The following is a 26,286-nucleotide window of genomic DNA, read 5'->3' on the forward strand; positions in this document are numbered from 1 at the left end:
GAATGTTGATGTTATTTAATCAAAGTATAGTTGACATATTAGTTTCAGGTATACAACATAATGATTCAAAAATTCTATGCATTATGAAATTCTCACTGTCACCAAAGTTATTATTGACTGTATTCCCTGTACTGTACTTTTTATATTGTTGGTTTTTTCTTTTCTTTTTTGGGTGGGGGGAGAGATAGAAGGAAAGAGGGAGAGAGAGGATCTTAAGCAGGGTGCATGCCCAGCATGGGGCTCAGTCTCATGATGCTGAGATCATGACCCGAGTCAAAATCAAGAGTCAAATGCTTAACTGACTGAGCCACCCAGGCCCCCATATTGTTGTTTTTTGAACCAAGAGTTGACTCGCTAATTTACTCACTAAATATTGTTTGCTCACTTACTATGAAAAGCACAGTTTAGTTCTGACAGTACAGTAGCAAATCAGCCAAACTTCCTGGCACTGCTTGTATATATAGAGGTAGATATTTTAAAAATTAATTGTACACTTAATTATTTAGTTAGAGTTGTGATAAATACTATAAAAAAGAATATAGAGTTCCATGAAATGTGGGTTCCTGAATGGGACACTTAATTATCAGGTTTTGAACTTAGTTGCTTGATACATAATTAAATTCAGGGAATATATGATACATTTGTGTAGACAAACTTTTTTCCAGTTGGAATTTTTTTTACTTCATAATACAAGAACCTCTCCAAATACAAATTTTTGCTTTTCATTATATCACTCATGTATCCTTCAGACATTAAATGTGAAAATCTATATTTTTTGTTTTACCAAGACACAAGAGAAAAAGATTACTAAGGGTTTTACTGTAACTCATCCTACCTTTGTAACTTTTGTAACACCAAAAAAGCATATGGAATTGAAAAGCAAAGACTTCACCTACTAAAGACAATTTGTTTCATTAGAGTGGAATTGCTGGTATCACAGAAGCTTTAAGAGACTCACTGACAAAAGTGAATTTGATGTTAAGTGTAAAGAAGTCATTATTTATAGACTTTTGAATAAATTGTCCCTTGCTGACTTAGCCATCGTAATTGTAGCAGTTTTCATTTGATAAATCATATATTTGTCCAGGTTACTCATGTGAATATGAAGTACACTTTTCATATTAAAAAAAAACTTGTTTTATAGTAAGTGGAACAGAACATCTTAAAATGAAACAGCAGCATCAAGAATGGTCAAAGTTTGGACATGGCTAGATAGCTGCTTTTAAATCTCTGAGCTTTCCTTGGCTTTGATGGTTTTCTTTCTTCCTCTCAAAAGTTTAGCATTCTGAACTCCAGTCGACCTCATAGAAGCCTAGTTTTTGTTTTGGTTTGTATTTAAGGTTTTGCTATAATGTTGTTGGTTTCAGGATTTTGGTTTTTTGTCTGTTTGGTCTGGAAAAACTCGAAAAAGAGGTGGATGAGCCATGCTAAGTTCTCCTAAATAGACATGGAACTAGGGATTTTTGTTCCTCAGTGTTCACCTGTTTCACAGCCTCTGCCCCTTATAGCACTTCCTCCTGGTAAGGAACCGGCAGTTGCCCACATGTGCTGAATTTTTTTTTTCAGGCTTTGTGGTACCAGTCACCTTTCCTGACATCTCTATTTCTACTGTGAGTGAGTTAAAAGGCTTCACAAAAACAAACCAAAAAAACCACCCTGTTTTGTAAATAAGACTTTCTTTTTTCCTGTGTAAAATTAAAAACAAAAACAAACCCCTTGAAACAGGTAGTTTACATTCCACAGCAGCGTATTTTAACATTGCCACATTGATGCCAATTCCACTTGCTGGTTGTGTGTACTTAAGACAAGTTACTTAAATTCTTTGTGGTATAGTTTGTCCTGTGTATAGTTGAAGGTTGTTGAGACTTAAGGGAGTTGGTTCTCTAGGGTAATGCCTGGCGCATAGTGAGTGTTAAATAAATGGTGTACTTATTATTAGGATTAGTATTAACATTATTCCATTATTTACCAACTTGCTTGGTGAATGTCATAGGCTGCTAGTAATAAAAACCAAAACTTAGGGCTAAAACTGACAAGGCAGAATTTTTAATAGGCTGAATATTGACAGAAGTATCACTTTCCTGACTGTATTTAGAGCGGCAAAAATTTGAACCAAGAAAAAATAATTTGAATGAAAGAAATTGGAAATGGTGGAAATTATGACCAAAAAAGTATTCAATTGCAGAAGCTCTAATGGGTCAAATTTGAAATGGATCAAATTCCAATCAGTGAGTTTAATTCTTATTTGTAAAATTTATCATACATTAGTCAGAGTTCTTCAGAGACGCAGTCAGTAGGGGAGACACACACACACACACACACACACACACACACACACAGTTTTGAGAGTAAAAGTTCAAAGGCCGAAGAACCAGGGAAGCTGATAGTATAAATTCCAGTCCAAGGGTAGGGGAAGACCCATATCCCAGATCAAGCTGGCAAGCAGGCAGGGCATGAATCCTCCCTTCCTCCACTTATTGTTCTATTCAGACCTTCTATAGATTGGATGATGCCCACCCACATTGAGAGGGCAATCTATTGAATCATCTGGAAACACCCTCAGACACACCCAGAAATAATGTTTAGTCTTGGCCCGCTGGGGGCCCAAATTTAAGTTGACACACAAAATTAACCATCATTAAGTCCAACTCTTGTCAACTTGGCAACCATGTGCATCTCCATATAAACCTACTTAGTCTCCACATAAAGACAACAACAAAGTCATAATTTGGACTAGCATGATAGGATTAGCCTGTGCACAACTGAAAATGCACTAATGCCTTCCCCAGAAGAGAAGTTAGTCTTTCAGTGATGTTTTCTTGATATCCTATAACTTAAATACTATGATGTAAAACTAACAATAAATACTTGGATATAAAGTCAAGACATTTTATATGATAAAGAAATGAAAGAAAATACACATATTCGTAGCAAAATTAGAAGGAAATACTCATGACAATTACAGTCCTCGTTTCTGTCATACACTCATAGCTTCTATAACTACTATCTTCCACTATCCACTCTATTTCATTTCTGTCATATACTCATAGCTTCTATAACTACCATCTTCCACTATCCACTCTATTCCTTTTGCTTTCAACAAGCACATCAGCTGATCATGATTCTTTGGGGAGGTAATCCAGACCTTCATTCCTGGGCCATTATTAATCCTTCTTAATGTTTCATTGACCTTTATCACAGGGCATGATAATGGTAAGAGACACTCTAAAGGATCTTCTGTGTTCCACACATATTCTTCATTTCCACCTCTTAATTCCTGAGTTTGTGAATTTTGATTGTGGGAGAAAAGGCACCATATATTGAACACTGATTCAGAGCACATTCATCATTCTGGAGAATCTTGCCCCAGCCCAAGATATTGCCATTTTGCTAGCACTGTAATTTGGTCTTCAAAAGGTCATTCCACCATTGTATCAAGCCAGCTGCTTCAGAATGTTAGGAAACATGGCAAAACTAGTGAATTCCATGAGCATGGGCCCACTGATGCACTTCTTTGATATTAGGTGAACTTCTTGATCAGAAGCAATGCTTTGTGGAATACCATGATAATGGATAAGGCATTCTGTAAGTCCATAGATAGTAGTTTTGACAAAACCATTTATGTGCAGGGAGGACAAATCTGTATCTAGACTAAGTATCTGTTCCAGTAAGAACAAAGTGCTGCCCTTCCATGATAAAAGCAGTCCAGTGTAAGCAACCTGCCACCAAATAGCTGGCTAGTCATCCCAGGGAATGGTGTCATATCAGGGGCCCAGGGTTGAAGATGCCTTTGCTGCTGGCACATTGGGCTCTCAGCAGTGGCCAAAACCTTGGTGAATGGAAGTCTAGGTTGCTGAGTCCATGCATAACCTCCATCCCTCCCACCATGGCTGCTTCATTCATAAGTCTATTGGACAGTGATCGGTGACTGAGGAAAAAAGCTGACTGATATCCACAAAGTGGGTCATCCTATCCAGTTGATTTTTAAAATCCTTTGCTGAGGTCACCCTTTGGTGAACATTCCCATGGGACACAAAGAAATGTCTTCATGTTTTTTAGCCCATTCAAAGAGATTTGTCTACATCTTCCCTGAATTTCTTTGTCATCACTTTTCCCTTTTACATTAAACCAAGGCATATCTGGCATTTCCAGTACACTCACTGTGGGCCACATTTTGTTCATGTTTCAGACAACCAAACAAATGCTAGAACCTTTTCTTTTTTCTTATTTTTTTAAATTTATTTATTAATGAGAGACACACAGAGAGAAAGAGAGAGGCAGAGACACAGGCAGAGGGAGAAGCAGGCTCCATGCAGGGAGCCCAATGTGGGACTCGATCCCGGGTCTCCAGGATCATGCCCTGGGCCGAAGACAATGCTAAACCGCTGAGCCACCGGGCTGCCCGCTAGAACCTTTTCTAACTCCCTAAGTCTAAATGTAGAATCTCTGTTTACTGAACCTATATGAATATTAACTGATTCCAATGGAAGTACTTTTTGTTCAGTAAAAATGCATATGAATATAATTGGACAAGGCTAATTGCCATTTAGAAAACTGATAATTGGGTGAAACTGACTTCGTAGAGTTAGATTCATTCCATGTTGATGTTTATATAATTTTCAGTAACATAATTATATTAATAAACAGAATCGAAACTTCCTCAGACTCAAAACAGTAGGATCGCAAAACACATACCTAGTCCAGGTGGTAGAATTGTAAGAATGCCTTGTTTTTATTATAATTTACAATGAGATGTAACAGAATACTAATACCCACTGTAAGTGCTATAATAGGAGGGGATTTGTGTAAGACTATAGCAGCAGTTCAGAGAAAGAGGTGAGGGCATGAATAAAAACAAGGACAGTAGAGATTAGAGGAGCAGACAAATTCAAAAGATACCTGGAAGAAATATTAAGGTTTTGTGATTAGTATGGGTTAAATAGAAGAGGGAAAGTTTTGACTTGGTCATTTGTTACATGGTTGGATCCCTAGCAGAAGAGTAAATACTTGAGGACGAAAAGATGAGGAGTTCAGTTTTGACATGTTGAATGTGAGGTGAATTTGAGATGCTTTGAGCCAGATAGCAGAGACTAGTAACAACTTATGAATATGGATCTGTAGCTTAGTAGAAAGATCTGGGCTGATAATACAGATTTGAGTGTTATGCTCTCTATGTATTATGTGTATACTGTCCCTGGAATTTCATCATTGTATGTTCTCCCTCTTACTGTCCCTCTTTCCCCTCTACTTTCCCTTTTTAACTGTTATACAGAATTTTCCTTGGTGAGTTCATCCACTGCCTATACAGACTACATATATATAGCAGTTGATACTGCCTGTACACAGACTATATTAGATAGTTTGTAGATATTCACATAGGATGAATCTACAAAATTAAAAAAAAAACAGATTGACAGAAAACAATATTGAACCCCTGGGGACTGATAGACACATAAACATGTACATATAGTCATATATACCTATATGAAGTAATAGAGTTGGCAGAGGCAGCAGAGAAGATAGGATAGTAGAACTATGGAGGAGTAGCACCTCAAAATCTAAGTAAAAAGTTTTAAGAGTGATCAGTTGTATTAAATTCCATATACTGTCTAGTGAAAGTAAAAGCTGAATAAAAGGGCTTACCATTGACTTTTTATATCGTTACTGTATATGATGTTGTTGGTGATGAGATCAGTTTCAATACGGGATAAGAACTAAAGCTAGTTTACAGTGGATTGAGGAACAACCCTCAACTCAATGCGAAGTATGAAGGAAGAAGTAACATATAAACTATGGAATGTATAATTTGTCCCTTGAACAATAGAAGTCAATTAGAAGTTTTTTAAATTTTATTGATAAAAATGTGTTCCCAATATTAGTACAAGGGTCTTTTTGTGCTTGGGTATATCAGTTGGTTTACACCAGATCAGTGACTCCATTCTCTTTTGGGCCATCAGGGCTTGATGTTTTCCTGGGGATCTCCTAATATAGAATCTTGGCAAACACACCTGAACTACAGTTGTCAGGGCTTTAGATTAGGGCAAGAAATTCTAGTATTACTCATGGAATAACCACAGTCCCATTAAACAAAATTTGTGGCACCTGCATTTTGGATGTGGTTATTCCAAGAGTCCTTTTTCCCTATTTAGTAAGGTAAGTATTTACTAAAGAGATATACCTGTTGCACATAGACTCCTTGTATAGAAATACTGTTTAAAAAAAAAATAGAATACTGTTTTAATCGTACCAGATTACTAGGAAAAATAATGTTAATACATTGAATTAAAAAGTCCTCCTTTGTTTAATAAGTCAACTATTCATTTAAAAAACCATCTTTTTGAGTAACTGAGGTAAGGGAGTATTATGTCTTAATTAAACATTTAATAGTTTTTAAATAAAGTTTTAATTTGACATCGGTTTTATTCCTAATGTATTAAAGAGTAAACTATTAATTGAAGAAGGAACTATTCTTTATTCAAGCTAATTCATCAGGAGATGATTCTCTGTGACTATTTTGGAATTTTGAGTTGTTTCTTTACTATGTGATTTAAATGTGAAATGATAGTTTCTTTTAAGAAGTCTTATATAATGGTGAATTAGATATCTTTTTGCTTTCTTAGGACAGCTTTTTATAGAAACTGGTTTAAAAAGGGATTTCTTAAGTGGCTGCATTGGTATTCACATTAAAGAGCAGGAAAGGAGATGGAAAGGTTTTGTGCTTCTGTGGTTAATTTCTTTGTGCAGCATCTTCTTTTTCTCGGTTTCCAGCAGTGATTTTCATGCATATCCTTAAAGAGCTCTACATTTCTAAGAGCAAATACATTTTTATTCTGTTGGGATTTAGGATGGTTCACGTCATTTGTGAATGCCTTATTTTTATTTAAAAAAAGAATTACTTTAAAATAGAATTTTCAGTAAATGTGTACTGTGTAGTGTATAAGAGTATTGTCCCATAGCAATAGAATGTGAGCCACATATGCATTTTAAAGTGCCTTATTAAAAGGAGTCATAATTATAGATGAAATTAATATTCTTAAACTCTGTGTATAAAATATTTCATCCTGTCATCAATATAAAAATTATTAATGAGGTATTTTTTGCTTTTATTTCATAATACATCTTCAAAATTCAGTTTGTATTTACACTTACATCCTTTCTTATTTGGACTTGCAACATTTCAAGTGCTGGGTAGCCATATGTGGCTAATGGCTACACTCTCATACAGGGCATGTCTATAGAGTCAGAACAAGTTCTTAGTATCTGGATGGATGGACAGATAAAAGGAGATATTTATCTTTCATGAATTGGATTTGATTAGTATAATAACTGTTTACCAGCAAAGAGTAATGTGTTTTATCCATAGATACCATGACTGGACTTTTTTATTCATTGGAAAGTTATTTGGAGTAGATAAACTAGAAGTAATGGGGAGATTGGACTTTTACATTTGATTGCTCTTAGTAACTGTATTGTGTAATTGCACTTATTTTTATTGTATGTACATGTTCATACTTTATGAAATTTCATTATATGCCTATAATTTGTAGCATAAATGCAATTCCAACTACAATGAAGATTTTGTGCTGCAACTAGAGAAGGAATTGGTCCAAGCCCGTCTGAGTGAAGCTGAGTCTCAGTGTGCACTAAAGGAGATGCAGGATAAAGTCCTGGATATAGAGAAGGTGAGAACAATATAAGTACTGTCATTCCCAAATTATTATTATTTTTTTTTAATTTTTTTTTTTTTAATTTTTATTTATGTATGATAGTCACACAGAGAAAGAGAGAGGCAGAGACATAGGCAGAGGGAGAAGCAGGCTCCATGCACCGGGAGCTCGACGTGGGATTTGATCCCGGGTCTCCAGGATCACGCCCTGGGCCAGAGGCAGGCGCCAAACCGCTGTGCCACCCAGGGATCCCTGTCATTCCCAAATTAGAGGAGAAGTGATAGATGTACTTATTGAACAGTTAAATTGGACTTGGTGTTTTTCTACATTGGAAACCTTACACATTAGTTACCATAAGAGAAAAGGAGAAAGAAAATAAGCTTCTCACTTACTCTTTGTTGTTGCCATACTACTCAAAGCCCCTTTTTTAAGGGTTTAAAAAAAAAAATTGGAACGCTTTTAGAGGAAAGCAGCCACGGTTATTTTGAGATGATTTAATATTTAAATGAAACTTAGGGGATATATATTAATGGTTGTCTTCAAATAGTGTATCTTTATCTGTAAGAGATAGGATATGAGTAATAAATAAACATTTCAAAAAAAATTTCATCCGAGTGTTACTGTTAAAAATTTCCAAGCTGCTATAAGCCACTTCAGGACATATGGGAAGATCTTAGCCTAAAGTGTACTTACAGAAGCTAATTTACTTCTTTTCAAGGTTACTAAAGAACTTTAAGGATTAGATAAGTATTAGAAATAGAAATGTTTTTAGGTTTCTCATAGTTTTCAGACTTGAGAGTCTGTGTTCTAGATCACAAACCCTGAATCTCTTTTTTGTCCTCTATAAAATCATTGGTGGCTTAGGCTCTTTGTTCTTTTTACCAGGTAGTATCTAGCTATCAAATCAAAGACTTATAAATAATGAACATGACAGCCTCAAGTTGTTCCTGTTTCTTAATGAAATCAGGGTGTAACAACCATCAGTAGTGGAATAATTGGGGCGCCTGGATGGTTCAATGGTTCAGTGTCTGCCTTCGGCTCAGGTTGTGATCCTGGATCCTGGGGTTGAGTCCCACATCAGGCTCCCCACAAGGAGCCTGCTTCTCCCTCTGCCTGTGTCTCTGCCTCTCTCTCTGTGTCTCTCATAAATAAAATCTTAAAAAAAAAAGTAGTGGAATAATTTTGCTAGAGATCTGCTTGAGATTTTTATATTATTTTTAGAGAATTTATTTTCCTATTTGTTGAGAAAAAGGCAGCAAGAGAGTTATAAAAAATGCATAAGAGAATATTTGGTTTCTAAGTTAGGAGTACTCCGCGTACCATAATGTAGATAAGAATCTCAATTTGTTAGTTTTGAGTATGTGGTAGAAAGAAATGTCGTTGGATCCAACTTAGAAATGGAGTTCTTAAATAGGTCTGTTGGTATTCATATTATAGAGAGGAAATTAGAAGTCTTCATGCTTCCTATGGTTAATTTCTTCTTGCAGGATTCTCTTTTTATGCATATACAGTAAATTTCTGGTATTCAATCGAGAAAGTATTTATAGTCCACAGTAAAAATGTTTAATTGGCAAGAATAACTTTATTCATTATCTCTAGGAGCTAAAATCTTCATGTCCTACTGTGAAATATTTTAGAGTTATAAAATTTCATAGACTCAGTGCTTGAAATCTTAGTAGTACCCCACTTTACCCAAGGAGCTTTTACTGTGGCCTAATTTAGGATCTGTTGGTCATAGCCCAGAGCAGTGTAATAGGGGCTACCCTGTATCTAGACTGGGTCTTTCAGTGGAGTAAGAGATTAGTCTAGATCTTGTACTCTTTAAGCAAATATGTAGATCACCTTAGTATTAATTTCTTAATCTTGATATAAATAATAACTAATGTTCAACGATTTTATACTCCTTTCCAAAGTGACATGCTGAGAAAATACGTTTTGTATTTTGTATTGTACACAATCTATTTTACAAATAGATTTTGGACTATTCTTTTCTATAAGTCTTTAAAATATAAGTGATGTTCATGCTTTGTTTGGAGTCCTAATCGGAGGTTAGTAAGCTTATTGCCATGTTAAAAACATTTTAATTATGTTGCTTCAAAACTCTGATTACTGTTTTCTTAAACAAAGCAGTTAGACTTTTTGTGTCCTCAAAATTAAGTACAATTGCCCTCATACATTCCCAGTGGGAATGTAAAACAGTACATCTGCTTTGGAAAAGTTTGACAGTTTCTTAAAAGTTAAGTGTAGAATTAGCATCCGGTCCAGCAATTCTGCTCCTTAGTATAAACTCAAGAGAATTAAAAACATAAGTCCACACAAACACTTTTACATAGATGTTCATAGCAGCATTTCCATAATAGCCAAAAAATGGAAACAATCCAGATTTCTGTCAACTAATGAATGGATAAATAAAATGTAGCATACACACACAATGGAATATTATTTGTCAAAGAAAGGGATGAACCTTGAAACATGATAAGTGAAAGAAGCTAATCATAAAAGGTCAGATATCATGTGATTCCATTGTTATGAAATGTTCAGAATAGACAAATCCACAGAGACAGAAAGTAGTCTAGTGGATGTCAGGGGCTGAGGGAGGGGAAATGTGGAGGGACTGCTAATGGGTATAGGGTTTCATTGTGGGGTGATTAAAATGTCCTGAAATTAGATCATGATGATGGTTGTACAATTCTGTGAATACTCTTAAATCCACTGACTAGTGTACGTTAAAAGGGTAAGTTTTATTGTTTGTGATTTATATTTTAGTAAAACTGTATAAAATTAAATATAATTGTGTATGGGACAAAATAGTTCTTACAGCATATGTTTTATTTCATTCTTTAAATTTAAAAATCCCAAATTTTCTCTTGCTTTAGAGAAACAACTCTTTTCCTGATGAAAATAACATTGCAAGGCTTCAGGAGGAGCTCATTGCTGTGAAACTGAGAGAAGCAGAAGCTATTATGGGATTGAAAGAACTGAGACAACAGGTCAAGGATTTAGAGGAACACTGGCAGGTATATCAGTCAGTATACTTTGCGCGCTTTTAAAAAGCAGGTGAAGCCTAAATGTTTAATTTGTATGAGTTTGAAGTGCTGATGATCATCATTAGGATTTGAGTTTAAAGTGAGACTCTTTAAATGCAAAAATATGAAGGCATTTATAAATTGAAAGAACCTTTAAGCTGTTTCTTCCTTTTTAATTCATATAATTAAAAAGATAAAATAGAGATCAACTCAAGTTGTTGTTATTGTACCATTGTGATTTATGTAACTTCTTCTAATGAAGAGAAAAGAAAATTTTCCTTTATATAGGACATTTTTCTGTTGATATTAAATCCATTGGTCAGTATGAAACAGCAGGATGACACCAATATAAATTTGTCTATACATTTGTAAACTGTTTTTGAAAATTGGTTGTTTCACAAAATCAGGCATTTATATGCCCACAGATTTTTTCACATATGAGGAAAAGTGCTGATAAGGAACCAAAAAACAGAATCTAGAAGCAGGAGAGGAAAATAAAAAACACTATATATCATTTCAGATTAGTGACTTTGGTTTGAATTTTGGGGTAGGGTTACCTCTAGCAAAGATTGAAATTAGTCCTTGATATTGCCACAACATTTTTCTTTTTTCCCAGAAGTATCAGGCAGCAATAAACTGTAAATTAAAAACAAAACCGATGCTTCACCATGGATACTTTGAGAACATTTCTAATATTCCTTAATTCATGAATGGCCCCGTTTTTTCTTTTCTTGGGATTTCATTAAAAATTTGGAAATCTGTCATAATAAATTTAGGGTGAAAATTGTGTTCTATACAATGATCCACAGTATAAACAGATTTGAACTATATCTGAGCTTGTATTTCAGGTCTGCCACTTACTGGCTATATTGACCTTTCTGAAGTTACTTAATCATCATTTCCATTTTCTGACCTGTATAATGAAGATAATAGTACATAACTATTAAAGTTTTCTGGGGATTAAATAAAATAATGTATATATAGTGCTAAATATAGTACTGGACATGAAATAAGTTCCAGGAAAGTTAGCTCTTATTTTGATACTGGGAATATTTGTTGCAATATAATTTTTTCTGTCTTTTAGCGCCACTTAGCTCGTACTACTGGGAGATGGAAAGACCCACCTAAGAAAAATGCTGTAAATGAGTTACAGGATGAACTGATGACCATTCGACTTAGAGAAGCTGAAACTCAGGCAGAAATAAGAGAAATTAAACAAAGGATGATGGAAATGGAAACACAGGTATGATGGGAAAGCCCAGTACCTTTAAAAAATGGCCATTAGCATGGGACACCTGAGTAGCTCCATTGGTTAAACTTTGGACTCTTGATTTTGGCTCAGGTTATGACCTTAGGAGTACAGGTGTGGAGCCTTCTTAAGATTCTCCCCCCCCCCCCCTTAAAAAAAAACATCATGAGCAGGTCAAAATCTATGCACAGGTTATATCATCTCTAGAATAGGTGTAGAATAGATATAAAAGATGGATATATGAAACTGTCTAGACTATAATTTCCTAGCCCAAATGAAAACCGCTAAAAATTGTAGTCTTTGATATCAGAGATTTTAATGTTTTCTTTGACCCAATCGGCAAAGTTTAAGCACGTCATAAAACTGTATTTAACTTGTTGCCTTATTGCACAAGTTGAGAGGAAATATTCATGTAGAGCAAAATTTCTCAACCTTGATTCTTAAGATTTTGAACCAGGTAATTCTTTATTTGGGGGACTGGCCTATGCATTGTAGGGTGTTTACCAGTATCGCTGTCCTCTACCCACTAGATCCAATTTCACTGTACTCCCCACCCCAGGTTGTGATGACCAAAAGCATCTCCACACATTGCCAAATGTCCTTAGGGGACATAATTGCTCCTGGTTGAGAATAATTGGCGTAGAATATAATGTGAATGATGCTTCCGTATGTGTAATGTGGTGACTCTGAGCAGTTAATTCCAAATTTATACTTCTTTTTTCTCAAGTCTCCCCTTTCTGTAATAAATTCTATCTTAAATATACTTGATTTAAGATCTGCAAAATTCTTTTAATGGAACTCACTTGCGTTATAAAGTATATTTAATTTTTATGTGGTACATTTGTGTGGACCATATTCTTTCTGTATTCTCTGTAATGTTAGTTGGTTTTCTAAGTACTTAGTCAGTAGGGGGCATAGTTAACTCACGTATCATTCTGTATACCTATAGGTAAAATTGTCTGAACTTGAATATGGTCACACGAATCTGTAAATCCTTTAGGTTAAACAATATACCTTGTTTTACACTGTTCAAAGTTATTTTCTTGTATTTTTATTATAATTAAAAATAACAGTAAAATTTTGAAAAGTAGAAATCTAGCTTCTGGGACACCTGGATGGCTCAGTGGTTGAGCATCTGTGTGCCTTTGGCTTATGGCATGATCCTGGGGTCCTGGGGTTGATTCCCACATTGGGCTTCCTGCATGGCGCCTGCTTCTCCCTCTGCCTGGGTCTCTGCCTCTCTGTGTCTCTCATGAATAAATGAATAAAATCTGAAAAAAAAAAATAAAGAAATCTAGCTTTTGTATTGGGAAGTTTTATTTCATAAAAGATTTTTATCTCCTTGTACACACATTAAAGATGCAATACAGCCTATAAGCCTATATTCAGGGTTTTTATCGTTCTTTTTTTTTTTTAAAGACTTTATCTAATTTGAGAGAGAGATCATGAGAGCACACAAGCAGGGGGAGAGGGAAAGGGGAGAAGCAGGCCTCCCACCAAGCAGGGAGCCCAAGGCAGGCTCAATCCCAGGACCCGGGGGTCATGACCTGAGCAGAAGGCAAACGCTTAAATGACGGAGCCACCCAGGCACCCCTAGGTTTTATTTCAAAGTGGTGAACGAATCAAATTCACAAACATCGTTTTGAGAACTTTTGAATACAAACCACCGTCCAGCCATTAGAAAACTTAGCACATGGGAATCAGGCATGCACAAAATACATTTATTATAATTCACTATATTACATGATGGTTGTTAAATAATCATTTCACACTATATGTAAATCAAGTCATTATTCTGTATACCTTAGACTTACACAGCACTATATATATCAATTATATCTCAATAAAATTGGAAAATGTGTAATTTTGAAATTTGGTAATTAAAGAGTTCAATAGAGGGATCCCTGGGTGGCGCAGCGGTTTGGCGCCTGCCTTTGGCCCAGGGCGCGATCCTGGAGACCCGGGATCGAATCCCACGTCGGGCTCCCGGTGCATGGAGCCTGCTTCTCCCTCTGCCTCTCTCTCTCTCTCTCTCTGTGACTATCATAAATAAATAAAAATTAAAAAAATTAAAAAAAAAATAAAGAGTTCAATAGAAATTGCTATGGAAAATAGGAGGGGAAAATAAATTCCAACTAGAAAGTTTAGGGAAAAGCTTGAACAATTTGTACTTTGAATTGTACCTAAGAGTGATTTTGAATGGATTTTGCTGGAAGAGGAATGGCATAAGGCACTTTTTCCTAAATGCCAGTGCTCGAACTAGTGATGGTCCATACAGAGCATCCAGATTAAGAGATTTGTCCTTGTTGATACATGTAGTTTCAATTCCTTAATTTTAGAAAATTTTAGTGCCTTTTAGAAAATGCCGAGGAAGTACATCTTAGTTTATTGAACCACACTCTTCTTTCTGTGTGCCAGTTTTTGCTATTACAGATAGTGCTGTTCTGAACATTCTTGCACATATTTCCTAGTGGATAGCTCTAAGAGTTTCTTCAGGACAGAGTTTTGTTTTTTTTTTTTTTAATACCATAAACCTCTTTGGCAGTCTGGAGCCTCTGGACTCTTTCTCAAAAATAATGGTTTTTTAATGCATAAAGTAAAATACATAGGACTGCAAAGCAAACTAGTTATATTGAGGTACAGTTGTCAATATACAGGTACAGAGATGTACACAACGCATTCACATGGCTGGATTCAGGTTTTTAATATTTTGGATTTTTTTGTACCTAAGTTAAAATGTACAATTTTTCTTTTGGGGGAGGCTTTTACTAGTTTCAATAGAAAGGTTATAAAAAGCTCATGGAATTAATTGGATTGTATTTTATCTTTTTTTGTTATAGTTTATAAAATACTATCTAAGATTTGAATTACTTGTCACTTCAGTATTTACTGGAATCCATTCCTTTAAACAGTGTTATCTTTTTGTTTTGTTTTGTGTGAATAGTAACTATCAATCCTACTTACTGAAAAGTTACAAGTCTTTTCAGGTTTTCTGTTTTTTTGTCTTGAGTCTGGTTTGGTAAGTTAATGTTTCCCTTCCATTTCATCTAAATTTTCAAATTTATCACTTAGAGTTGTTCAGAGTAGTTTTTAAAGAAATATCCTTTCTTTCTACTGGATCAATATTTGTCTCTTTTTTCATTTCTAATAGTGTTTATTTGTGCCTGTGTATTTTCTTGGAAAGACACAGAAGTTGACCATATTTTTTAGAAACTTGCCATTTTTAATATTTCTAAAGACTGGGGGCAAAAAAAAAAAAAAAAAGGCTGGGGGCAGCCCGGGTGGCTCAGCTGTTTAGAGCCTGCCTTCGGCCCAGGGCATGATCCTGGAGTCCCAGGATCGAGTCCCATGTCGGGCTCCCTGCATGGAGCCTGCTTCTCCCTCTGCCTGTGTCTCTGCCTCTCTCTCTCTGTGTCTCTCTCATGAATAAATAAATAAAATCTTAAAAAAATATATATTTCGAAAGACTGGGTTTTTAGTTTTTTTGGTCCTCCATGTTAATACCATTGTTTTCTGTATAATTTAGTTCTATTCCTTATATTCTTTTATTATATGTTGCTTGGGTTTCATCTTTTTCCCCTTTGTTTGTACTCCTATTATGTTTTCTTTTATTTCCAGAAGTATAGATTAGTAGTTTATGTCATTATGTTAACTAACTTGCTTTGTGGTCACAGAATGTGGTCTGTAGAGTCTTATATTAGATCAAACTTCTTAATTATTTAATGTATCTTAAATATATTTAATGTATTGTTTGTATTTTCTATATCCTTCCTAGTTTTTGTGTGTGTCACCTTATCTTTGAAATACTAACTAGTAGATATTTTCTGTTGTGATTATGGATTTGTTTATTTCTCCTCAGAATAATAATTTTTTTTGGCTTAAAATATTCTGAGCCTCTTTTAGAAGGACATACAAATATATAATTGTTATTTCTTTTGTGGTAAAATGAATCTCACTATATACTAATCCTCTTTATCCTTCATGATGCATTTTGATTTAGTCTGTTCATCTTAACATAGTTATTTAAGCTGTTTGTTGTTTAGCATTTGCCTTAATATATCTTTTCCATCCTTTAAATTCCAACCTATTTATTATATTCTGATGAACTTCATATAGGTATGTATTTTTAAAAATCCAGTCTGACAAATGATCATACAACTCTGTGAATATACAAAACCACTGAAGTATAGGTACACTTTAGGTGAATTTTATGATGTGGACATCCCAATAAAGCTATAAAAATGCAGTCTCGGTCTCTTTTAGCTGTCATGTGTAGTACATGTTTGATGATTCAGTTTGGATTAATATTTATCAGCTTGCTGCCTATCCTCTCTTTGTTCCATTATCTGTATTTTTTTTCTTCTTTTTTCTACTTTCTCTTGGGTTTTGGGCATTTATTATAATTACGTTTTATCTCCACAATTGTCTTTATTTATACTCCGTACATTTTTTTCTTTTTTACTAGTTTCTTTAGGTTTTTCAATATACATCTAACCAGAGCTTGTCTTCAAATAATATTGTACCTTTCACATGTAATAAGGACCTTTCAACAGTATATTCCCAGTTCTTCCCCCTTTCTTTGTGCTATTGTTCTCATATATTTTACATATAGTCAACCATGTCATGTGCTACTAATTTTGCTTTAATCATTACCTTTCAGAGAAATTTTTAAAAATTTTAACATTTTCCCTTCAATTATTGCATTTTGGCATTTTATTTTTTTGTATAGATTTGCGTTTCTGTCTGGTGGCATATTCCTATTGCTTAAAGAACTTCCTTTAACATTTTTGTACTGCTGGTTAGCTGGCAGTACTTTTATTTCTTTGGGAAAGTATTTCTTCGATTTTAAAATGCATATTTGCTGGATATTGTATTTGGAGTTGTTTCTTGTTTTTCTTCAATGGTGTAAGTTATTCTTCTTGTCAGAAACCATGCAAGCCAGAATTCTGGTTTTTTCATCTGCATGTAATGTGTTTGACCCTCTGGTTACCCTTAAGGTTATCTCTTGTTTTTAGGAGCTTAAAGATGAAATGACTTGTTTTTTGTTTTGTTGTTTTCTGTTTTTTTTTTTTTTTTTGCTTTGTTTTTATCCTGAGTTTCTTGGCCCTATGTATTTGTGCCTGTCATGAAACTTGAAAAATTCTTGGTTATTCTTTCTTCAAATATTTCTTCTGCCCTATCCATACTCTTTTCTCCTTCTGGGATTCCCATTACACATATGTTAGATTATTTTATATTAATGGTAACTCTTGGATGATCTGTTCTTTTTTTCCCCCTCATTATTTGTTCTTTTTGCATTTCAGTATCTATTGACTTAAATATTTATATTGACTTATCATTAAGTTCACTGATTCTTCCACTCTGTGAGTAGTCTAATGAGCCATTGAAGGCATTCTTCACATCTACTACTGTGTTTTTTCATTTCTAGCATTTCCATTTGATTCTTTTAGTTTTTATTTCTCTGCTGATAGTAATTATGTGATCTTGCATGCTTTTCACTTTTTTCTTAGAGCCTTTAGCATATTAATCACAGTTATTATAAGTTCCCTGTCAGGCAATTTTAATATCTGTGTCATATGTGAGGCTAATTCTGTTGATTACTTTGTCTCTTGGTAGTGTTTTGTTTTTTCTTATCTTTTCCTATGCTTTGTAATTTTTTGTTGAAAACTGAATATCTTGTGTAGGACAATAGACTTAGGTAAGTAGTTTTTATGCCTGGAAATGGGCATACCTTTTCCTCTGCTAGGCCTTTAATGTGGGGGATTTGAGTTAATACAGTCAGGAGTTGGGCTGGGTTTGAGGTTTGTTGTTTCTGTGGTTACCCTCATTGCACCACAGGCTTCAAATTCCTCTAGCATGATCTTATTTTTAGAATGGGGGCTGGTTTGCCAGAGGGTTTTCTTAGTGTCTTTAGGTCTTCCATTTGCACAGCACTTCAGAGATTCAGTATTCAGAAGTGTTCCACTATTACTTTTTACAGGAAGTTGGAGGGGCAGAAGTGTTGCCCATTTTTCTAATAAAGCCTTAGTCTTAGGTTGCATAGTGTCCCTGGATCTAGAGTGTTTGACTTTCTTGGTGCTCCTGCCCTACCACCAGCTATAGTCCTAGGTCCACAATATCGTCCTGTCCCTTCCTCACATGTAGTGGTTTCTCCAGTGCTCTAAGGTCAATAGTGTTTTTTGCCCCATTTCAAGCTTATGTTCCCTAGAGGAGACAAGCAAGGTTTAATGCTCCTTTCGCATTGGCTGTTATTCTCCTCCCTCAAGCCTGCGCAATGGAGATCTCTTTTTCAAGACTCTCATCTGTCTTTTTTGTGTGGTCCATGAAGAAAAAGTGTGTAAGAGCTTGTGAACTTTCCTGCTCCCTTAGGCTCCACACTCTCTAGCCAGTCAACACTTGGTCTCTACCAATTTGATTATATTCTGGCTGAATTATTCTTAACAGCTTTGGCTTCATCTGTCTTGTCTGTCCTTATATTTTAGGGATAGTTAATTGCCTTGTGACCTCACCTCTCTGATTTCAAGAGAAGTCATGAATTTAGATTTTGGCTTGCCTTTTTTTTTTTTTTTTTTTTTTAATTGAAAGAGTGAGAATAATGTTCTTTCTATTCTACAACCACATCAGGAATCCAAACTCTTTATTATAATGTATTTTAAATTGTTTTCTTTTTTTATTCCCTTTTTTCTATTTTTCCCTCCCTTTTTATTGGATTAATTTAGATGATGTTTCTTTTTCTGCTACTGGTTTGACTTTTATAATTCCTTTTCTGTTAGCGTTTGTTACCTATGTAATAAAAAATAAAAAATGCTCACCTGACTGAACAAAGTTTGATGTTGATAATTATCCCCATCTTCCTTCGAAGTTATGTAAGGGCCTTGGAAGATCTTCATGTGCTCTTCTTTCATTTTCCAATCTTATATCTTACTATTATTGTACATCTTTTTTATATCTCCAAATTACGAGACATTATTGCTTTGTGGAGTCAGTGCTTATTTGGATTTGTCTGCCTGTTTGCTGAGTTTTTGCTCTTTAACAGTTTTCTTTCCGATTTCAATCATGAGTTGTAAAGTCTCACTTTCTTAACAGTAAATATACTTTTTTTTCTCACTTTTATATGATAGTTTATTTGAATACACTAAAGTAGGATGAAATTTAGTTTTTAAAGCACTACAGATTTTTCCTGTTGCAATGTCTATTGCATATTTCACCTTCCCTTTTCACAGATCCTCAGTTTTGCCCTTGATTTGCATCTTCGTTAGCATTGTTTTGTTAAAGTGTGTCTTAGTGAGGGTTTATTTGTATTTATCCTGTTTGGGACTAGTTGTGCTTCCCAAAATGTAGATTCTTATATATATCTTTATCAGTTGTAAAAACTGTCAACTATAGTCAACTCTTAGACAATCATATCTTACCTTTTTCTTTGTTTTCAATTTTATCGTGAAACCCCCCCATTGGGTGTATTTTGTAACTCCTTACTCTCTTCTATGTTTTCTGACCTCTTCTGGAACACTTTTTTTTTTCAGTGTAGCTAATCACCTACTTAACCCTTTAATTTTTAAACATTATTGGCCACATTAACTTCTAGAAATTGTATTTGATTATTTTTCAGATTTTCTAAATGTGGGGTTTTTAAAAGATATTTATTCATTTGAGAGAAAGAGAGAGAGAGAGAGAGCATGCATGCATGAGTTGGGGAGGAGCAGAAGGAGAGGGACAACTGACTGAGGCCCCTGGTGCAGGGCTCCATCCCACAACCCTGAGTTTATGAAGTGAAACGAAATCAAGAATTGGAAGCTTAACCAATGAGCTACCCAGGCGCCCCCAAATTTGCTAAATGTTTTTTGATAATTAGTTGTTCTTTGCTTAGGTTTTTGCTCTCTCTTTTTATGCCTAATAATTTTAAATAAACTGTTTCATATAAATCCTTACATGATTATTTTCCAACTAGAGTTTTTAAAAAATCTATTCTTTTGTCCTGTTGTCTACAATTTCTCACTCATTGTCAATTTTCAGTTTTGCTTATGTGTGGAGTTTTATAATTTTGGGTCATAGACTTGTATTGAGGGGTGGGAGGAAGAGTTCTCTCTGAGAATTCTTTGAAGCTTATGTTGAAGGTATGTCCTTCTGAAGTATTTAGTGGTAGGAAAGAAGACAGTAAAAAGAAGTTGTGGAACATTTTGAATCTAAGCACTAAGTACTTGAGTACTAAGAAGTTCATTATTTTGTAGACAGGAAGATGAATAAAACTAAAGATGAAGAAACTCAGAAGTGGTAGAAAGTTTTGGACCTTAAGTCTATTCTATGATGCAGATTTTTAAAAATCAAGGCAGGGTTCTTTTTATTGAATGAGGTAGAATAGTTATAATAAAGGTAACAACCCAGAATTTATTAAGTATCTGTTTAATTTCAGACATTATATGAGACTCCTTTCATAAACTTTTCTCATATGATTCTTAAAACACAGCCTTTAAAGTCAAGTAGTAGTTTCTGTGCTTATACCAGTGTACTGAAATTTGTTGGGATTAGATAAGTTTAGCAAGGTTGAAAAACTGTAAAATGAGGAGCCAGATTTTCATCTTTGGTTATAAAATCCCTACTGTTTCTTTCAGACCCCTAATAGAATATTTTGGGGTTAAGAGAAACAGGCTACGTGAAACCTACATGGGGAAACTACCTCATGTCAGCCAATTTAAGGCCTATATATATTTTTTTAGTATGTTCTATAATTGTAACACATTAAATAGCTAGCATTCATTGAGTTCTTTCTATATATTAAGCTCTGTTCCATGTGATCTCTCATTTAATACTGAAGACAATCAAATGCGAAATAGGAAGTATTTTTATATACATTTTTCAAATGAGGAAATAGACTCAAATATTATAACTGGTTTGCCTAATCATCAGATAAAACGTCAGAATTCAAAACCAATTCATGCTCCATAAAAAGACTGTTCTGTATGTTAGAGGAATATAGAACTGCCTATGACAAATTTCATGACACCAAGGATTTTACAGTTCAGTATATGGTGATGGTACTTTTCAATTCGTCTGTGCTTTCTTTTGGAAACTGGAAACATTCTGTGTAAACATTCTTAAAGTTTGTAGATACGTATTGTATAAACAGAAAATTAGGAAGAGTTTGTAATATAGACCTTAAGTATTCTTTTGGATGACTTGATTTTTAAGCCTGTTTTATAACTTTTTTTTTAGTATTGAACAATTAAATAAAAAATAGTAAATATAAAAAATTCAACTGTAACTAATATCATTTTATAAAATAGGGAGATAGAAATTTGTAGGTTTTTTGGAGTCTTTAGTGTCTGAGTATTTACATTTTTAATTATTAGAATCAGATCAATAGTAACCATCTTCGAAGAGCAGAACAAGAGGTGATCAGTCTACACGAGAAGGTGCAATATCTTTCAGCACAGAACAAAGGACTGCTTACTCAATTAAGTGAAGCAAAACGCAAACAAGCAGAGATTGAATGCAAGGTAAATATATCAGCTACCTATTGTTTTTGTCAATGTAATAATGCCTTTTTGTTTTGTCTCTTCATTATTTAAAACCAAATAAAACCAAAAAGAGCTAGTTTTTTTCCCCCCACTTTTCCTGAACTGGGTTTAGTGGTTGCTTTCAGACAGGGTTAGCTCATCTTGCTGTGAGGTGGATTTCAGGCAGGAAACCTCATTTTCACCCACTTGGTTAAATGCCAGTGTAGGAAATTAAGTTAAACAAGTAGTTGAAAATTGCTATCTTTCTGCAATTTTTCTTTTGACTTATAACCCTTTAAAAGAAAAGCTTTTAAAATTGCAACCAAAAATATAGGTGATTTAGAGAGGTGTGTGAAGTGTTTGGATTTATAAAGCATCGAAAAGTATTTGAATGCAAGTAAATTTTTTTAAAAATCAATTTACAGTACAACAGTGGTGAGAGAGTAAGGGGGATAAGGAGTGGGGTGGGATGAGGAGGGAGGTGGAAGGAGAGTGTTAGAGAAAGAAATAACTGAAGAGATGACTATGGTCTGAGCATTAGAGTAGATTACTGAGGAGTAGTTACGGGATTTTAAAAATAAACTAGATATCCATCTTTTCATGATAGGACAGCAGGAATGATGCTCTTTAAAGATTCCAGCCTTATTATTCTATGATAAGAAATAAGACTTTCAATGGTACATATGAAGCTGTAATTCCATCAACTTGTTCTGGTGTCATTAAAAACCAAGAATGAAGCTTGAGTGGTTTATCAGTGTCACTGAAATCCAGAGATGAAATTACATCCTAATAAATATGCATGGATGTTGCAGTTTACACTGACAGAAATCTGTAGGCAGTACTGAAATTTGTACTAACTTAAAATTAGTCCCTTTAGAAGGATATGACTAATTTAAAAATAAAATTATGTGACATGAGGTTATATCAGTTTGATTTGCCCTTCTAATATGTGACTGAATTTTCATGATGTCATATTGTCTGTGCTGATTTATTTTTAACAAAGAGCTAAACTTAGTCTTTTTTCATTATTGGTGTAAGTTTTCCTTAAACATAGGTTGTTCACACTGTTACTGGATTTAATATTCCTTCTCAAATGCTTTAGCACCTTTTAAGCAAAGTGTTCTTTGGAAATAATCTATGGGATTTGCTGATAAAAAATATATATTCTTTTGAATTTAACTAATGGACTCAGATTCCGAATTTTAGAAAATTTTAAGAACCATTATGAACTTTTATTTAATTTTTAGAAGTTCATTAATAATTCTGTGAAATATGTTATAGATGCTGACTTTGATATCTCCCCATATTTACCCTTTGTATTGATTTATTCAATATTTTATAATACCTTTTGCAGATTTTGAGAATGACCAGTGTGTTCATTGTTACCGTAGCACCTAGTACATTGTAATTAAGTATTTTACCTTGTTACACTTGAACAGTTCAGGAACAAACCCTAACTTTTTCAAGGAAGTTAGTCCTTCAATTATAGAAACTCTGATTCGTTTTCATTCAGATATTTTTAAAGATTTTATTTATTTGAGAGAGCACGAGTTGGGAGAAGGGGCAGAGGGAGAGGGAGAAGCAGACTCTACTAAGCAGAGAGGCCAACTCAGGGCTTTATCCCAGGACCCTGGGATCCTGACCTGAGCCAAAGGCAGGTATTTAACTGAGCCACCAAGAGCCCCTCATTGAGTTTTATATTATTATAGTATAATTTGTTGATAAGTAATTATTAAATTTCATTTTATTTTTAGTTCATTTATTTTTCATTATCAGGATATTGTTTTTAATATTAATGTTATTTCCCCCTCTATTACTGAATTTGAATGTTTCCACTTAAAGGTGAAAATAGTGTAAGTCTGTCATCTCCAATATGAAAATTCAAAACACTGAAGCCCAAGCGTTTTTCATAAATTTCACACAAATTCATTTGAATGGCCATTTATAGTTTTTATTTTATCCCACTTTGTATAGATATTTATACTTTATGGTTTCTTTGTGTTTAGCATTGAACATAGTATTTCATTATGGATGCTGCCACTGGATCATATTAATGTATGGTTTATGTACCTTATTATTTTTCTAAAATCTAAAAATTCTGAAATTCCATGACATACCTAGCCCCCAAGATTTTAGTAATGAGATTGTGGAATTTTCTATATAAATCTAAGTTTGAAGATTATAGAAAGATTTTATATTCTCTGGTTCTATATATATATGGATATACCAACATAGATCTCTATATATCCATGAGAAAAGATATATTAATTCATATATAAATTTGTAAAATTGTATGATAAGTGATTTTAAGTGAAGAAAATAAAAATATTATACTTTGATTATAATACTGTGCATATATGGAATAATGACAGGAAGGGAGCTTGAAGAAAAGAAATCTGGTGCTTATATGTAATATAAACTTAAATACCTTAATACATACACATTTTTTCATAATGCTTTGATTTTTTGAGTGTAAATGAAAGCATTGCTCACGCTCTTTCCCCTTTTATCTCATTCTCTTCCTGACTCTACCACATACCCCTTCTTTTATTTTTTGCTAGGTAACTGCTTTTATTATTTTCTGATACATCTTTTCAGAGTTTCTTTTAGGCAAATACTATAGAGTAAAAGTACATAATTTTTCTTTTCATTTTCTTACATGAAAGTTAACATACTGTATGTTCTTCTCTTTGCTTTTTTTGTCACTATGTTTTTATGTCACCATGTTTTGTAGAACTTTCAATATCAGTGTTTCAAGAGTCTTCTCATTAGTTTCTAAGGTACATTGTTTTCCATTGCATGGATGTACTTTAATATACTTAGTAACTGGGTCGTTGTTGATGGGAATATAGATTTTCCCAGTGTTTTGCTGCCATAAGCAGTGTAGTGACTGACCTTGTACATGTATAATTTCAGACACATTGAGTTATATCCACATTCCTATGGAGGTATATCTACACATTCCTGTAGATTTTTTGGTTAGTGGGTAAATACATTTGTACTTTCATGAAATTTTGTTAGATTACACTCCTTAGGATTGTACCGTTTTGTACTCTGACCAAGCGGACATGATAGTAGTACCTGTTTCTCCATTATGTTACTTACAAAGCATAGAGCCAAACCTTTTCATTTTAAATAGATATAACTTGCATATTTTAGGACAGTGATTCTCAAGTAGGGATGGTAGGAGATGAGATTATGAGACTTCAAAGAATAATGGCATCTATTTACATATTCGTCAAATACTTAGGCAGCCCTTATTTCTCAGTCTTAGAGGTTCTAGGGATTCAGTAGTGAAGAAGATGAGCACAACGTTTAGTGAGACAGGAAGTAAAAAATACATAACATCATTCCTAACGATGTACTATAAAGTGGGAGGTAAGGGGAAGTGGTGGTTAAGATGGAATGCCAGGTGGTGATTGTGAAAGCTGAAGAATAGGAAAGAAGCAGACATATGAAGAGCCAGGGGAAGATCCTTGCAAGAAAAGGGTCACAGAATTTAAGATCCAAAAGCGGGAAAGAAGTTGGTTGTTGAGTCTTCTATAAGGTGAGAAGCTAGGGGTGCCTGAGTGGCTCAGTGGGTTAAACGTCTGCCTTTGGCTCAAGTCATGATCCCCGAGTCCTGGGATAAAGCCCCATGTCAGGCTCCCTATTCAGCAGGGAGCTTGCTTCTCCCTCTCCCTCTGCCTCTCTCCCCTGCTCATGCTCTCTATTGCTCACTGTCTCTCATAAATAGATAGATAGATAGATAGATAGATAGATAGATAGATAGATAGATAGATAGATAGATAATCTTTTAAAAAATAAAGAAAAGCTAATAAAATAAAACCATGGAAGTAGGTTGGAACTCCATTTCTTGCCATGTAAAATTTTAGAGTCCATACTAATTAATTTGGGTTTACTCAATGAGAGGCCACTGAAAGGTTTTAGGCAGGAAAACTATGATTTTTTTTTTTTCTGTTTTGTTGTATTTGCTTCAGTTTTTTTTTTTTTTTACTTTTGAAATATTTTTATGTTTACAGAAAAGTACCAAAAACAGTACAGAGAGTTACCATATACCTTTTAATCAGCTTCCCCTAAAGTTAACATCTTACATAACCATGATATATTTTTCAGTACTAAGAAATGAATAATGATACAATATTATTACTAAACTATAGACTTTATTTAGATTTCCCCATTATGTCTCTGTCTCCTCCAATCTGTGACAGTTTCTTAATGTTTTCTTATCTTTCCTTACCTTGATTATTAAAGAATACTGGTCAAGTATTTTGTAGAATATCCTTCAGTTTAGGATTGTCCGTTTTCTCATGACTGGACTGAGATAATGTATTTTATGAAAGAGTACAGAGTTGAAGTGTCCTTCACAACATATCATGTTAGAAGACATATATTAATATATCGTATGGTTAGTGCTGTTAACCTTCATCATTTAAGTTGATGTCTGCTTTCTCGAACACTACAGAGCTTTTTTCCTCTGCTACTCTTCTTTACAAGCAAGTTATTAAGTCCAGCCCATAGTCCAACAGCAGGCAGGGCTGTTAAGTTATACCTCCTCAAGTAAAGAATATCAAAGAATTTATGGATGCATATTAAAACCACCACAGTAATTAATAAATATTTGGGGGGAACTATTTTGAGGCCGTGCAAATATCTGTAAAGTTTCAGCAATTACTTTTAGCATTTATTAAGGGATATTGCTTATAGCAATTAATGTAATTATTTTTTAAAAGAACACATATACCACTGGAGATAGGTTTGAGGTGGGGTTGGAGAGAGATTTGATATGAGATCATCAGGAAATCGTACAAGACAGAGGTGCTAGCTTGGGCTTAGATATTAGCATTTAA

At 34.3% G+C, this 26,286-nt stretch overlaps 1 protein-coding gene across 11 annotated transcripts in view; it reads left to right on the forward strand.

Moving 5' to 3' along the window:
* EVI5 (ecotropic viral integration site 5) overlaps positions 1 to 26,286 on the forward strand; it is a 194,883-nt gene that overhangs the window by 107,022 nt on the left and 61,575 nt on the right. For 10 of the 11 annotated variants that reach the window (XM_035718027.2, XM_035718024.2, XM_035718022.2 and 7 more), the window contains 4 exons: positions 7,548 to 7,682; positions 10,544 to 10,684; positions 11,778 to 11,936; positions 21,290 to 21,436. In XM_035718027.2, coding sequence (XP_035573920.1) covers positions 7,548 to 7,682; positions 10,544 to 10,684; positions 11,778 to 11,936; positions 21,290 to 21,436 — 582 coding nt within the window. The remainder of the gene's footprint in view (positions 1 to 7,547; positions 7,683 to 10,543; positions 10,685 to 11,777; positions 11,937 to 21,289; positions 21,437 to 26,286) is intronic. The other variant, XM_049111677.1, reaches the window with a different exon arrangement.

This window comes from Canis lupus, chromosome 6, assembly GCF_003254725.2.
Source record: "Canis lupus dingo isolate Sandy chromosome 6, ASM325472v2, whole genome shotgun sequence".
Taxonomy (NCBI): Eukaryota; Metazoa; Chordata; class Mammalia; order Carnivora; family Canidae; genus Canis; species Canis lupus.